Source organism: Ovis aries, chromosome 20 (assembly GCF_016772045.2).
Source record: "Ovis aries strain OAR_USU_Benz2616 breed Rambouillet chromosome 20, ARS-UI_Ramb_v3.0, whole genome shotgun sequence".
Lineage (NCBI taxonomy): Eukaryota > Metazoa > Chordata > Mammalia > Artiodactyla > Bovidae > Ovis > Ovis aries.
Window position 1 is genome coordinate 17,096,588 of NC_056073.1, and position 13,564 is coordinate 17,110,151.

General features: G+C 41.1%; 1 protein-coding gene across 2 annotated transcripts in view; it reads right to left on the reverse strand.

The window, feature by feature from the left end:
- XPO5 (exportin 5) overlaps window positions 1-13,473 on the reverse strand; it is a 44,465-nt gene extending 30,992 nt beyond the window's left edge. For both annotated transcript variants that reach the window (XM_012100702.5, XM_060403198.1), the window contains exons 1-9: window positions 13,163-13,473; window positions 11,693-11,814; window positions 10,582-10,654; window positions 9,399-9,536; window positions 9,011-9,193; window positions 6,808-6,834; window positions 6,090-6,275; window positions 5,367-5,443; window positions 557-656 (exon numbers count right to left, since the gene is read on the reverse strand). In XM_012100702.5, coding sequence (XP_011956092.1) covers window positions 557-656; window positions 5,367-5,443; window positions 6,090-6,275; window positions 6,808-6,834; window positions 9,011-9,193; window positions 9,399-9,536; window positions 10,582-10,654; window positions 11,693-11,814; window positions 13,163-13,267 — 1,011 coding nt within the window. In that variant the 5' untranslated portion in view covers window positions 13,268-13,473. The remainder of the gene's footprint in view (window positions 1-556; window positions 657-5,366; window positions 5,444-6,089; window positions 6,276-6,807; window positions 6,835-9,010; window positions 9,194-9,398; window positions 9,537-10,581; window positions 10,655-11,692; window positions 11,815-13,162) is intronic.
- Between the last annotated feature and the right edge of the window lie 91 nt (window positions 13,474-13,564).

The following is a 13,564-nucleotide window of genomic DNA, read 5'->3' on the forward strand; positions in this document are numbered from 1 at the left end:
CATTTCTGTGATTCAACCTATTAAATAATCCCTCGATGGTATACATCTTATGCCTGAAGTTCTATCCCCTCAAGCCCCCAAAATAGGCACTGATATCAAGTACAAAAGTTTGTACCAACATTCAATCTTTTAACATGTAATAGAGTTATTTTCAGGTCAATCAGACTAAAGATTTTTTTTTAATGATTCAATAATATATCCTTTAACTTGGGAAAAGGGTTCTTTACTCGAATCCATGGTTCAGGATCTAATAGGACTTTCAAGGGTAAGGCAACAGGTAGACTGAAGTTTTACAAGTACCAAAATGAAAAGAAACAACATTGATTTTATGGAATAACAGATATGAACATTTACTATAGATATTAATAACTGATATTAAATAAATCTATAGCATTCAAATTCAATTAAGATAATTTAACCTACAGAATTATAAGAAATAATCTGTAGGGTAATGTTTCCTCAGGCTAAAGTCAAGGGCACGTGTTACCCCTTACACAAATACAACTTTCTAAATCCTCTCCTCAGATGGCCTTGAAACTCTCCAGAAAGTGCTCACCAACAATGCACACAGCTGATTGCCTAGGGCACGCAGCACCTGACAGAGTCTCTTCAGGAAGACATAGTGTTTTTCAACTAAGCCTCCTCCGTCAGCGGTCCTGTGAGATGAGAAAACAGTGAGATTAACAGCACTTCAAGAGCACCACAGATATTCCCCTGGAATGGACTGTATGTGGTCTGTGCTCTAATACTCAAATTTCAGGTGACTGTTACTGTTGAAAAGAAAAAAAAAAATCAACCCCCAGACCGCCAACCAAACACTGAAAGATCGATGAGGAAGAGGGTTCAATGCAATCTCATCCTTTAAGAGGCACCCTAATTTGGGGTATTATATGGTACCAGGGGTATTTTGGCATAGTAATGTAAACTCTAAGCATGACTCCACAAAACAATGCATATAAGAAACTGCATGAGAAGACAGTGATACCCAGGAAGGACTTGGACCCCTAGGGAAGCATGTAGTGATTCCTTATACCACTGACAGAATCAAAAGGACTATAATTGAGATAATGAGGGACTTCCCTGGTGCTACAGTAGATGGGAATCCACGTGCCAATGCGGGGGATAAAAGTTCAATCCCTGGTGTGGGAAGATTCCATATGCTACAAAGCAACAAGAGAAACCACTGCAATGAGAAGCCTGTGCATTGCAATGAAGAGTAGCCCCGGCTTGCCACAACTAGAGAAAGCCCATACACAGCAAAGGAGGTCCAAGTACAGCCAAGAATAAATAAATAATAAATAATTATTATAGAGACAGAATGAAAAGATAAGTGATAGGCTGGGCGAAAATATTTACAAAAGACACATTTGATAAAGACTATTATACAATATACACAAGAACTCTTCAAAACCAATAAAAAAAACTCTGATTAAAAAAATGGGCGAACAGACACCTGATCAAAGATTGGAAATAAAATATGAAAAGAAGCTCCCCATGAAATTGCTATCAGGGAATTGCAAATACAAAAATGAGATAGCACTACACACCTATCAGAATGGCCCAAATTTGTAAGTCTGAGAACACCAAATGCTGGGGAGGATAAAGAGCAATAGGAACTCTCATTCATTGCTGGTGGGAATGCAAAATAGTTCAGCCACTTTGGAAGACAGTTTGACAGTTTCTTATAAAACTAAACATACTCTTACCATATGATTCAGTAATCACACTCCTTGGTAACTACCCGAAGGAGCTGAAAACATCTCTATACAAAAATCTACATATAAATATTCACAGAAGCCTTATTCATAACTGCAAAAACTTGGAAGCAACCAAGATGCTCTTTATTAGGAGAATGGATAAACTTTGGCACATCCACACAATAGAATATTATTCATTGGTAAAAAGGAATAAGCTGACAAGTCATCAAAGACATGGAGGAACTCTAAATACATGATCCTGAGTGAAAAAAACAACCTGCAAAGGCAACACACAAGACTTCTGGCAGTCCCTTGGACTGCAAGGAGATCAAATTAGTCAATCCTAAAGGAAATCAACCCCAAATATTCACTGGACGGCCTGATGCTGAAACTCCAATACTTTGGCCACCTGATGCAAAGAGCCGACTCATTAGAAAAGACCCTGATGCTGGGAAAGACTGAAGGCAGGAGGAAAAGGGGACGACAGAGGGTGAGATGGTTGGATGGCATCACCAACTCGGTGGATATGAGTTTGAGCAAGATCTAGGAGTTGGTGAAGGACAGGGAAGCCTGGTGTGCTGCAGCCCACGGGTCACAAAGAGTCGGATACGACTCAGCGACTGAACAACCACAATACAACATCCTAGAAAAGGCAAAATTATGGAGAAAGTAAAAAGATCAGTGGTTGCCAGGGATTTGGGTGGGAGAGGAAAGAACAGGCAGAGCATAGAAGATTTTAAGGGCAGTGAAGAAACTCTGTAGGATACTATAATGATAAAGCTGAAACCCACAGCATGTACCCATAAAAGGTAGAACATAATATGTGTAATATAATGTATAACACATTGTGTGTCATTTTAAGTTCCTCATCTGTGGTAACATCCGTCAGATCATAGAAAAAATAGAGTTCCAGAAAACATCTACTTCTGCTTTATTGACTACGCCAGAGACTTTGACTGTGTGGATCACAACAAACTGGAAAATTCTGAGAGATGGGAATACCAGACCACCTTACCTGCCTCCTGAGAAACCTGTATGTAGGTCAAGAAGCAACAGTTAGAACCGGACATGGAACAAACAGACTGGTTCCAAACTGGGAAAGGAGTACGTCAAGGCTGTATGTTGTCACCCTGCTTATATGCAGAGTACATCAAGTGAAATGTTGGGCTGGATGAAGCACAAGCTGGAGTCAAGACTGACGGGAAAAATATCAATAACCTCAGAAATGCAGATGACACCACCCTTCTGGCAGAAAGCAAAGAGGAACTAAAGAGCCTCTTGATGAAGGTGAAAGAGGAGAGTGAAAAAGCTAGCTTAAAACTCAACATTCAGAAAACGAAGATCATGGCATCCAGTCCCATCATTCATGGTAAATAGATGGGGAAACAATACAAACAGTGAAAGACTTTATTTTCTTGGGCTCACTGCAGATGGTGACTGCAGCCATGAAATTAAAAGAGGCTTGCTTCTCAGAAGAAAAGCTCTGACAAACCTAGACAGCATATTAAAAAGCAGAGACACTACTTTGCTGACAAAGGTCCATGTAGTTCAAGCTATGGTTTTTCCAGTAGTCATGTATAAGCTGAGCACCGAAGAATTGATGCTTTTTAACTGTGGTGTTGGAAAAGACTCTTGAGAGTCTCTTGGACTGCAAGGAGATCCAACCAGTCAATCCTAAAGGAAACCAGTCCTGAATATTCATTAGAAGGACTGATGCTGAAGCTAAAACTCCAATAGTCTGGCCACCTGATGCAAAGAAATGATTCATTTGAAAAGATCCTGCTGCTAGTAAAGATTGAGGGCAGGAGGAGAAAGGGAAGACAAAGGATGAGATGGTTGGGTGGCATCATGACTCAATGGACATAAGTTTGAGCAAGCTCCAGGAGTTGGTGATGGACAGGGAAGCCTGGTGTGCTGCAGTCCACGGGGTCACAAAGAGTCAGACACGACTGAAAGACTGAACTGAACTGAAGTTCATCAACTCTAACAAATCTATCACTGCTGTAGGGGGAGGTCTATAATGGAGAGGCTGTGCATGTGTGGGGGCAGGCAACATATGGGAAATCTCTGTACCTTCCCCTGAATTTTTCTGTGAACCTTAAACTGCTCAAAAAACATAAAATCTTTTTTTAAAAGACTGTATTAAAAACATTAACTTGGTGTATCATTTCTCCAAGTCATTTAGTTCAGATGAATAAACACTTAGGTGCCATTTTAGAGTGCAAATATCTCTTTAAATTAAAAAGAGAGTTTTATTTAGTGGCAAAACCTGACCTAAAATGATGTAGCACAATTCACACTAACAAGAATTAATCAGGATTGGTGTGGACAGCAGCCATGGAGGCAGTACACTATAACGCAAAAAGCATGGGCCTCGGGCTAAGAAAGACCTCGGTAGCTGCTGCTGCTGCTGCTGCTAAGTCACTCCAGTTGTGTCCAACTCTGTGCAACCCCATAGACGGCAGTCCACCAGGCTCCCCCGTCCCTGGGATTCTCCAGGCAAGAACGCTGGAGTGGGTTGCCATTTCCTTCTCCAATGCATGAAAGTGAAAAGTAAAAGTGAAGTTGCTCAGTTGTGTCTGACCCTCAGCAACCCCAGGGACTGAAGACTACCAGGCTCCTCCGTTCTTGGGATTTTCCAGGCAAGAGCACTGGAGTGGGGTGCCATCGCCTTCTCCAAGGTAGGTGCTAGTGATGCTGAAAGGCAGTGTGGCACCATAGTTTCTGGTGCTGGCTCTCAAGTCTGACCACCTGGTTCGAATTACAGCTTTACTAACCAATACCAGTGGCACTAATGGGGATGGGATACCTCAGTGGGAATGTCATAATCTTTAGGGAACTAAGAAATGGGACTTGGAAACAGTAACTAAAGTGGCTACCCAAAAGACACATTATTCATTTCCACAGGAAAGAAAGCCATCAGAAAATCTGTGTTAGAATGGACAGTGAGAGAGTTCAAGTAATATATATGTGTCTCACATCTTTTCATTCGTCCTTGGCGCCAAAAGTGAAGAGTATGGAAGCAAAGTGGGTGTTGTGACACTTTCAACTACTTATAATACACAGTTCTATCTGACTCCTGGGTAAGAAACACATATCAGGAAATGCTTTAATATTTTCCAGAGGAATTAGAAGAAAATAAGCACAAGCCACTATTTCAGGACCTCGAATGTGTTTACAGGTTGGTGGAATGTGAGTGGGTGCTAAATCAACAGCCACAACTTATTGCCAGCAGAAAGTCTTCAAAAAGGCAAAACGGTCCCTTTAAGAGTGCCTGATTTTTCTTCTAAAAATACAGGGAATTCCTGGTGGTCCCGTGATTAAGAATCTGCCTTCCAATGCAGGGGACACGGATTCCTTTCCTGGTTGGGGAACTAAGACCCCACATGCAACTAAGCCTGTGCACCTCGACTAGAGAGCCCACATACATTGCAGCCAGGGAAGCGTGCACACTGCAGTGCAGATGCAGCAAACACACACACACAGACACACGCCCACAGCAAAATAAACCATAAGGGCGTCACACTGTCCTTAGAATAAAGCTCAAACTTAAAAACCAAAAAAACAGTTGACTGACTGCCAACAGTCAGATAGGAACTTTGGATATATCCAAATAAGATACAAAAATGACAAAGAAATTAGAAATCACATAGAAAAGTAGACACTCACTGTGCAGCGGAGAGTATATAATGCATGGCAACATCTCCAAATAAGACCATCAAGGGCTTCCGGTCTTCCAACTTGCCCTAGACCCAATTTTAAGGAAACAGGTAATACAAACTATGTTACTAAAGACTTCTAAGTACTAACAACTTCTACGCCTATATAATCAAATATACTGACTTCCTAATTTTCACATAGCCCTGGGGCTAACTGAACACTGGAAAAAGGTCAACTCTTTAAATTGAAATCTGGATAAGATGTATTTTAAAATGTGTTGGTACGCCAATTAAATAAATGAATAAAAATTAAATATGCTGGGTAATAATGATATGAAAGCAAATTACATTTAAAAACATTCTTCATGGAGAAAAGTCATGATCTCATTTGTTAGCCAAATCAGCTATAAAGTCAGTTCAGTCACCTTCTACAATTCTTTGACATAATACTATGTGAGTTTTAACATGCCATTTACATAGTTTTTTAAATGTGAAGCACCAAAATCCACAAATGTTTCAAGACCCACCTAGCCCTACACATCTCTGTATATCCTGCCAGTGGATTCCTAGAATACTGGCAAACTGTTGTCCAAAAGGTTGGAGTCAAGTAAAACAAACAAAACAAAACTAAACACCTAAACCTTTAAATGTCTTTCACCACAACATGGAATGGAACACACACAGGCATCCCTCAGAGGCTAAGGATCCAAGTCAGCCTGAAGTGGTAACTTACTTTCCTGCTGACCGCGATGAGAAGACACTCAGCTGCTCCCAGCTGAAGTTCCTGTTCGTTCAGGAGCAGGCACAGCACCTCCAGAAGTTTGCAGTTCTCAGCGGTAATGTGACTCATGGGCACCCAGTCAATGTAGCCTGCCAGAGTGTTCAATGCCGCGACTCCTACTCGACAGTTTGCTTGCGCCTGCATGAAAAGAAATAACTTTTAACTGTTAAGTCCTCACTAACAGGTAAGAAAGCTGTGGTTATATCCGACCTCCTTTTGTTTTCTAATTCTAAAAAGAAAACAATGGAAAAGAAATTGCTCATGCAAATTATTGATAGGCAACTCAAAGGTTTTTTCTGATACACAATCATTTCTCAAACAGCGGCGCCTCATGTCCGTTAATACGACCACATTGGCATGTGTGGTCATTTTACGTCCTTCAAGAAATCTCAGATGTTATAATCTTAACTCCCTTTCACCACAGCTCAGTGATCAGATAAACCAAGGCTGAGGGAATTCCTTGGTGGTCCAGTGGTTAAAACCCTGTGGGTTCAATGCTGAGGGCATGGGCTTGATCCCCGGTAGGGGAACTGAAGCTCCTACAAGCCGCACAGCATGGCCAAAACAAACAAAATGAAACAAGGCTGAGGTCACCCTCCATCAGGCGTATGCATCCCCATACCCGAAAGTCTCAAAAAAGCCTCCTTCCAGCTCCACAGAGAGCTCTTACCTTTGACTCCTGAGAGTTATCTGTCTTCTGAAAGAAAAGAAGTATAAGGATCGAATGTTTTTAATGAACAAAAGGCTGTGTAATAACCTTCCACCCCCATAATCTAGGCCCTCAACTATTTTCAAATAGACTTAACTTTTAATTTTGGAACAGAAGACAACTTTACTAAGAACACATAACTACATAACTGATATTCTCCAGAGGAGGACAGGTTATTTTAGTTTTAGTAATACAACAGAAGGTTAATATTTAAAGAGCTTACATAAATTTATTAGAACATTAAGATCCAAAAAGACAATTTCAAAGCGCAGTTTACAAAGAAATAAAACTAACAAATGAACAATGGAAGCAGACTCAACACTGCTATTGATGAAAAGAAAGTTAAAATTTAGGTATTAGCAATTTTTCCATATTAAAATAAAGACAAATTATATATACTGGCAAAGGTATACTGAAATGATGTCGTGTTAGTGGAAAAAACAAGAAGCAAAATTAAAATGAGTACAATTTATGACCATGTATATATGGACGTAACTGTAGGAAAACCACATGCACAAAGAATATTAAATGCTAAACACACCAAAATAATGTCTGTTCAGTAAATTAAACAATTTATAATTTTATAAGCAGGAGTAGCAACTCCTGAAGTACTTGAAAACTTACCACCATTAGCATCATAAAAGATTTGTTTTGTAATTCTTTTTTTCAACTTTCAAAAGGTATTTTTTCTAACAAAGAACAAGTATTAAGCCTTCACCAGTGGTGATCAAGGAGGGGTGTTAATGGGACAGAGATGAGTAGAACCCTTTCACCAGTATCTACTGATGCTGCCCAAGAAGGAAAAGGGATCCAGGCAACAACAGCCCAGTCCAGCCTTGACCCTCTACTCCAACAAGCCTGCATTCCCATTCAGATCCTATTCTTCTGCCCCTGGAACGAGTGCAGGAGCCAGGGGCTAGACGGGGAGCCGACACATCCCATTCTAGTTTACCATCCAGCCTACTGCCCAGGGAAGGGGAAAGGATGGAAGCAGAGAAGGAACTACGAGCAAACTAAGAAGTTGCAGGTACAAGAAATGTCCCTTGGTATGCTCTGGTCCCGGGAGCCTGGTTTAACAGATGGAGAAAACAGAAACTGAGGCTAAAGAAAAACATCAGTGGATGTTTTTCTAACTTGTGTCACCCTGCTCTAGCATACTGGCTAGATGTCTAGGGTATCAAAGCATTCCTAATTTGTTCATTTCTCTCAGGGATTAAATCTCCTAGGGGAAAATAAAAACACCTCTTTCACCCTCAATACACATAGGTTTTTTCAATTAAAATACTTTTAATATTTTCTTTTGAAAAATCCTGGGAAGATATTTTGGGGGAAAGAGTTCATTCTAGTAAAAAGGATGGGGCTTGAATTCCTCACAATCATTAATCAGGGGATCTTCAATAAATACTCTCTGAAAATTGGTTTCTTCAACCATAATATGGAGACAATAGTTTTTGACTCAGGATTGTTTTGAGGATTAAAATAACGTGTAAAGCATGAAAAAGTATACAGCATAATATTAGATACTCATTGTGTCTCCCTACCCTGACAGCTAACAATACTTTGTCTTATCATTTGTGTTAGTCTTCTAGAGCTCTAAAAATAAACTTAAGGAAGCCGCTGAGGGCAGAAAAAATAATGAACCTTAATGAACGCTGTTTGTGTGAAATAAACGTGTATGAGGAGTCTAGATTAGGGTTCTGAAACCTCAATCCCATTGACATTTTGGGTCAGATAATTCTTTATTGTGGAGAACTTTTCTGGGCACTATAGGATATTCAGCAGCATGCCTGGCCTCTACTCACTAGATGTCAGTAGCAGCCCCTAGGTGTGACAACCTGGAAGGCAAAATTGCCCTCCCACTGAGAACCACTGTACTAAATTTTTTAAAATTTAGCTTCATTTTTATACTATTTCAGGAATTTTCTTACTAAAAAGGGAATTATTTTTTCTAGTATGTTCAGAACTCACTGAATTGAACCTCCTAGAAAATTAATTCCACTTTTTCCTGTCATCTTTCTGTTCTGCTTATAAAATAGCCTTTTCTTTTACTGACCTGAACACCCTAGTTCCTTGCCGCAGGATTAACTTCAAAACACACACAAACCCACTCATATCAGAAAACAGAACCTGATGAAAGGTGGGGGGTATAATCAGTATCCCTTACCACTTGTTGGTACTTGTTTACATTTTCTTGAAGTGTGTTAAGGAGAAAACTGAAGATTCTTTCCATGTTCTGGGTTAATGTTTGCTGGATATCCCTTCGTCTTTGAGGGGGTAGTGTCTGAAAGGTCACTACATCCTCTGCCAGCCGCAAAAGAATGAACATCACTAATTCAGTCTGTGTTTCCTACACCAATAGAAAGAAGGTAGTTAAATATGCTTTTTTTAAAAACTGGGGTATGATAGTTGATTTACAATATTGTGAAAACATGTTTTGCATTATAAATATGACCAAGGGCTCTTTTCTGCTGAAAGGACAGTCAAACAAACCAGAAAAACTCGGAAGAGCAAACAAAAACAAAACTCTGAACTGATACAGCTGTACTGCATACCCCTTGTTTGGAAAGAGTGTCCAATTCTACTAGCATGTCAGGCCAGTGCTGTGGCCACTCCCGCTTGATCATTTCTACTACAATTCGAGACAGAACATCTTTAATATGGTTCTCCTCTTCCAAAATGTTCAGAGTTCCCTGCAAAAGAATAAGTGACATCAAGAGGTTTGCAAGACTGAATTCAAAGGAAAAAACTGGGCTGTAAGAGTGTAGAAAACTTAGGAGCAGGCCTACTTTCAAACTAAACCAACCAACCTGTTCTCCATGTCTGAGTCACCTGTCCTGCATTCTCACTAATCATTCTTCCCTCTTAAAGCTTAACAGAGGGTTGCATCAGCTAATAAAATGGCTGTCACACAGAGCAAGGAAGACAACACTGTTCTTCTTTACAAACCGAAGAGACTTTCATATTGTTTCATTTTGTATGAGGGCCAGAGTAGAAGAGCATGGAAATAAGGAATACATTGAAAGGCTAATAAAGTGAGAGATTCAGGAGCAACTGAATATCTTCCTAACAGTTCTAGGTTTAGAAGACACAGAAGACCATTATTGGGACTCTCTTCTCAAGTCTGGTATCAAGTTTAATGGATTAAAATTTCTATCACATCTCCCCAGAAGTAACAAAATATAAATCCTAACTAGCTAAGTTAATAATTTTGAAGGCGATTTTTTTTTTCTATCAAAGACACTAGACTTTGGGGATGAAAAGGGGCATGAATTCTCCTTTTTATGTCCTTTGTGAAAAAGAACATTAAGGCTGCGGATTCTAAATGTGTTTATAAAGTTATAGTCGAACTCCCCAAACAAACTCATTTACCCTATTTTTTATTGCTAGTAACATAATTCAGTTTAAAATAAAAGGAAACAGCAAAGTGCAATCTAATCTAGAACTGATTAATCTAAGACTCTTATTCATTTGTTAAAAATGTTTACCTATCTCTACTTTGTCTTCATAATTTTAAAAATAGAACACATAAAGGATTAATTAAACCAAGTAAATGGGATGAACTGTGATTTCCAGTGATGGTGGTTCTTTTTAATTTGAAGGTAACATTTAATATTACATAAAGTTGTTTGACCTATGTAGAACCAGTGAATTTTTACACAAATGCTACACTGGAAAAGTCACACTTTGTCTAAAACCACCTCGTAAATGCAAGTCTTCCAATCAACCATTCCTTACATTTGCGATCAGCTCCATGACACTGTTCTTCAGATAGACCTTCTCCAATCGAGACATGTTGTTCCAACGAAACCTGGCCACCAAAATGCATAAAGTCAACAGAACAACATTAGAAGCCTTCTCTTCAGAAGAGATTAGCTTTGATTCCTATGTTAAAATTATGCTGGTGATATTATTCAGAAATTATACTCTGGATTTTGTATCCTTCAAAAAATGGACAGAAACAGTCCACATTTAATCAAAATACTAAAAGCAAAAAGAGTTTAATACAGACAGTGACCCATTAATTAGAATCCAGGTAGGATCTGTGCACAGATGAGCTTTCCCCCTTGGTTTTATTGACAGACCATAAGCAAATACATATCTGGGACAACTACAACAATGTAGTCGGTTTTCAGAAACTAGAATCTGATAGTACTAACTCCCTTTCTAGACTTGCTTTGTTCGGTCACTAAGTTGTGTCTGACTCTTTGCGACTCCGTGGACTGCAGCACACCAGGTTTCCCTATCCTTCATCTCCTGGAGTTTGCTCAAATTCATGCCCATTGAGTCAGTGATGCTATCTAGCCATCTTAGGCTTAGAAGGTAATAACAGCACAATTCCAGAAAAACTGTGACTAAATCTTAAAAGCTGATGGATTCTTCAAATAGACAGTAGGGGTAGGAGACTCAAGTTAGAACAGGTTTTTAGTTATTCTCATATAATCCTGGTTAGAATCTGGCCATGCACACTCAAAACTTAAGGAAAAAGAAATTAACGGCAGTGTTTTTCTAGTGTTTAGTCAGGTATTTATTTACCTGTACACTGCATTATTCTAAAAACTCTGAGGTTGGTGGGCATATATTAGGAGCTCAATAAATACTAGCTAAGTGACGTGAGCTAATATTTGCAGAGTACTTAGTATGTACTAAGTACTTTACACTTAGTATGTACACGCACTTTACACGGATGAAGAAACTAGGGAAAGGTTAAGTTCTGAATGAGAGCTCCCATGAGGCTGTGATGACCTCTAGGAAGCATTCCTTTCTCCCTGGGGATTGCTCTTTTCTACTTACCTAAAGACTATCTCCAAGGGTTATATAAGAAAAAAAGATTTGCTCTCTCACGTACTTGACAACGTGTTCCAGGATCTGAAGGCCAAAATGTCTGACGATGGCAATTTGTGTTTTCTCAGCCAACCGCAAACCACAGGGAACACAGACAGGGCACTTTTCTTTAAACTCCTCACAAAACTGAAGAAGAGGAAAGTTAGTGTTTCCCTTAGGAGCCAAGAGAAAGGGGGACTAGAAAAAAAACAAAACTCCAATCTGAGCTATTGTTTTAAGTGACAAAAGTTAGATAAATATTATATAAAGGATTATTTTCACTTTGATAGTTCCAGATTTCCCATGCAATGGCCAATTAGTGTTGGAAAAAATAATGTGACCTTTATGAGTAAAAAACTGTTAGAGATAAATCCATGAAGCACATAGGGGTGAAACGACAATTACTAGGATTAAAAATCTTTGGTTGGGGGAGGAATAAACCAAATGTGGAAGTCTTTACAACTGCTGAGTTTAGGTGACAGGTATACACAAGATCATTATAGCATTCTACTTATGCTATTTCACAGTAAAACAACAAACAGAACCCAAATATTTGATTCCAAATCCTATGACATACATCTATACATTGTAAAACTTCCTCCAAGTGATGCTCAGTCTACTTCATGAAGTTACATCTCTTAAAACACACACAGTCCTGTTCCAGTGGTCATTTCTCACTGCCCACATACACTGCTTGATGGGGTAATAAACTCAAATCGTATTGGCATCCCCATTTGTTTTGTGTTTGCTTTCCCAATTTACACAAGAATCAGTCTCAGTAGTAGAGAATCTGGCAGTCAAGAAAACTACTTTCAGGAAACCAAAAAGCCCTTGCTAAAATGCAAAATAAGTGGTAGAAGTTCACCTTTGCGCAAAATAGTCTAAGAATATCACACAGTAAAAAACATGGGGGTGGGGGGTTGAGAATTAAGCCAGAAATATCCAAGACACAAAAGTGGGTTAGGGAGAAGTGTAGGGATGTAAGCAAAAGGGCACTAGAGAGGCTGGAGCTCGGTTAGGGAGAGTCAGGAGAGTGTGTCAGCAGGAAAACGTTTAGTGAGGGAGACTAAAAAGAATGTGGCCGATGTTGGGGACGGGTTGGACACGTGCTCCACGGGAAGGAGATGGGATGCAGGAATGTGGGGGTTAGGGGAATAAAGTGGGTTCAGCCAGCTGTGGAGGGGATCGTGGTGCGGAGAAGAGTAAATAGAAGCGGGGAGAGGGGGAGGAGAGGGCAGTGGGGAGTGTCGGTGAGAAGAGACTGCTACAGTGAGGCAGGGACCAGAGCGTCCCGGGAAAAGGGTAGGCGCGGCGAGCAAAGAAGGCGGGGAGTGGGAAGAGGCGCGGAGAGCTGCAAGGGGGAGGGCTCCCCGGGGTTGGGACCGAGGTCCAGGGGCCGCGTGGGCGGGAGACGACCAGCGTCGTGGGCTGCGCCGGGACGGCTGAGGCGGGGGGAGGGTCTCGGGGCAGGCCCGGGTCGCCAGAACTCAGATACCTTGAGGGCTTCTAGCCGGTAACGCTGGGTGGAGCTGGGGTCCATCATGATCGTCACCGCTTTCACCAGCTGCTCGCACAGCGTGTTCACTCGATCCATCGCCATGAGTAGTGCCACGCACCACGAGCGCGCAGCACCGCAATCCTGGGAGCACGAGGCACGGACGGCTCCGTTGGCGGGACCACACGCTGGTACCGGGCCGCGGCGGGCCGAGGCGGGGCGGTGAGGAGCAGGAGGAGGAGCGTGAGCCGCCGAAGATCCAGCCGGGAAAGAGCCGGCGCTGCGCACGCGCCCGACGTCCCAGTGCGCATGCGCCCGCGGAAGTGGCGGCTTCCTTATGACGGTTGCTCCTTGGTGGGCGGAGCGAGAGACTTTGGGGCCGCGGTACGCAGGCGCGTCAAC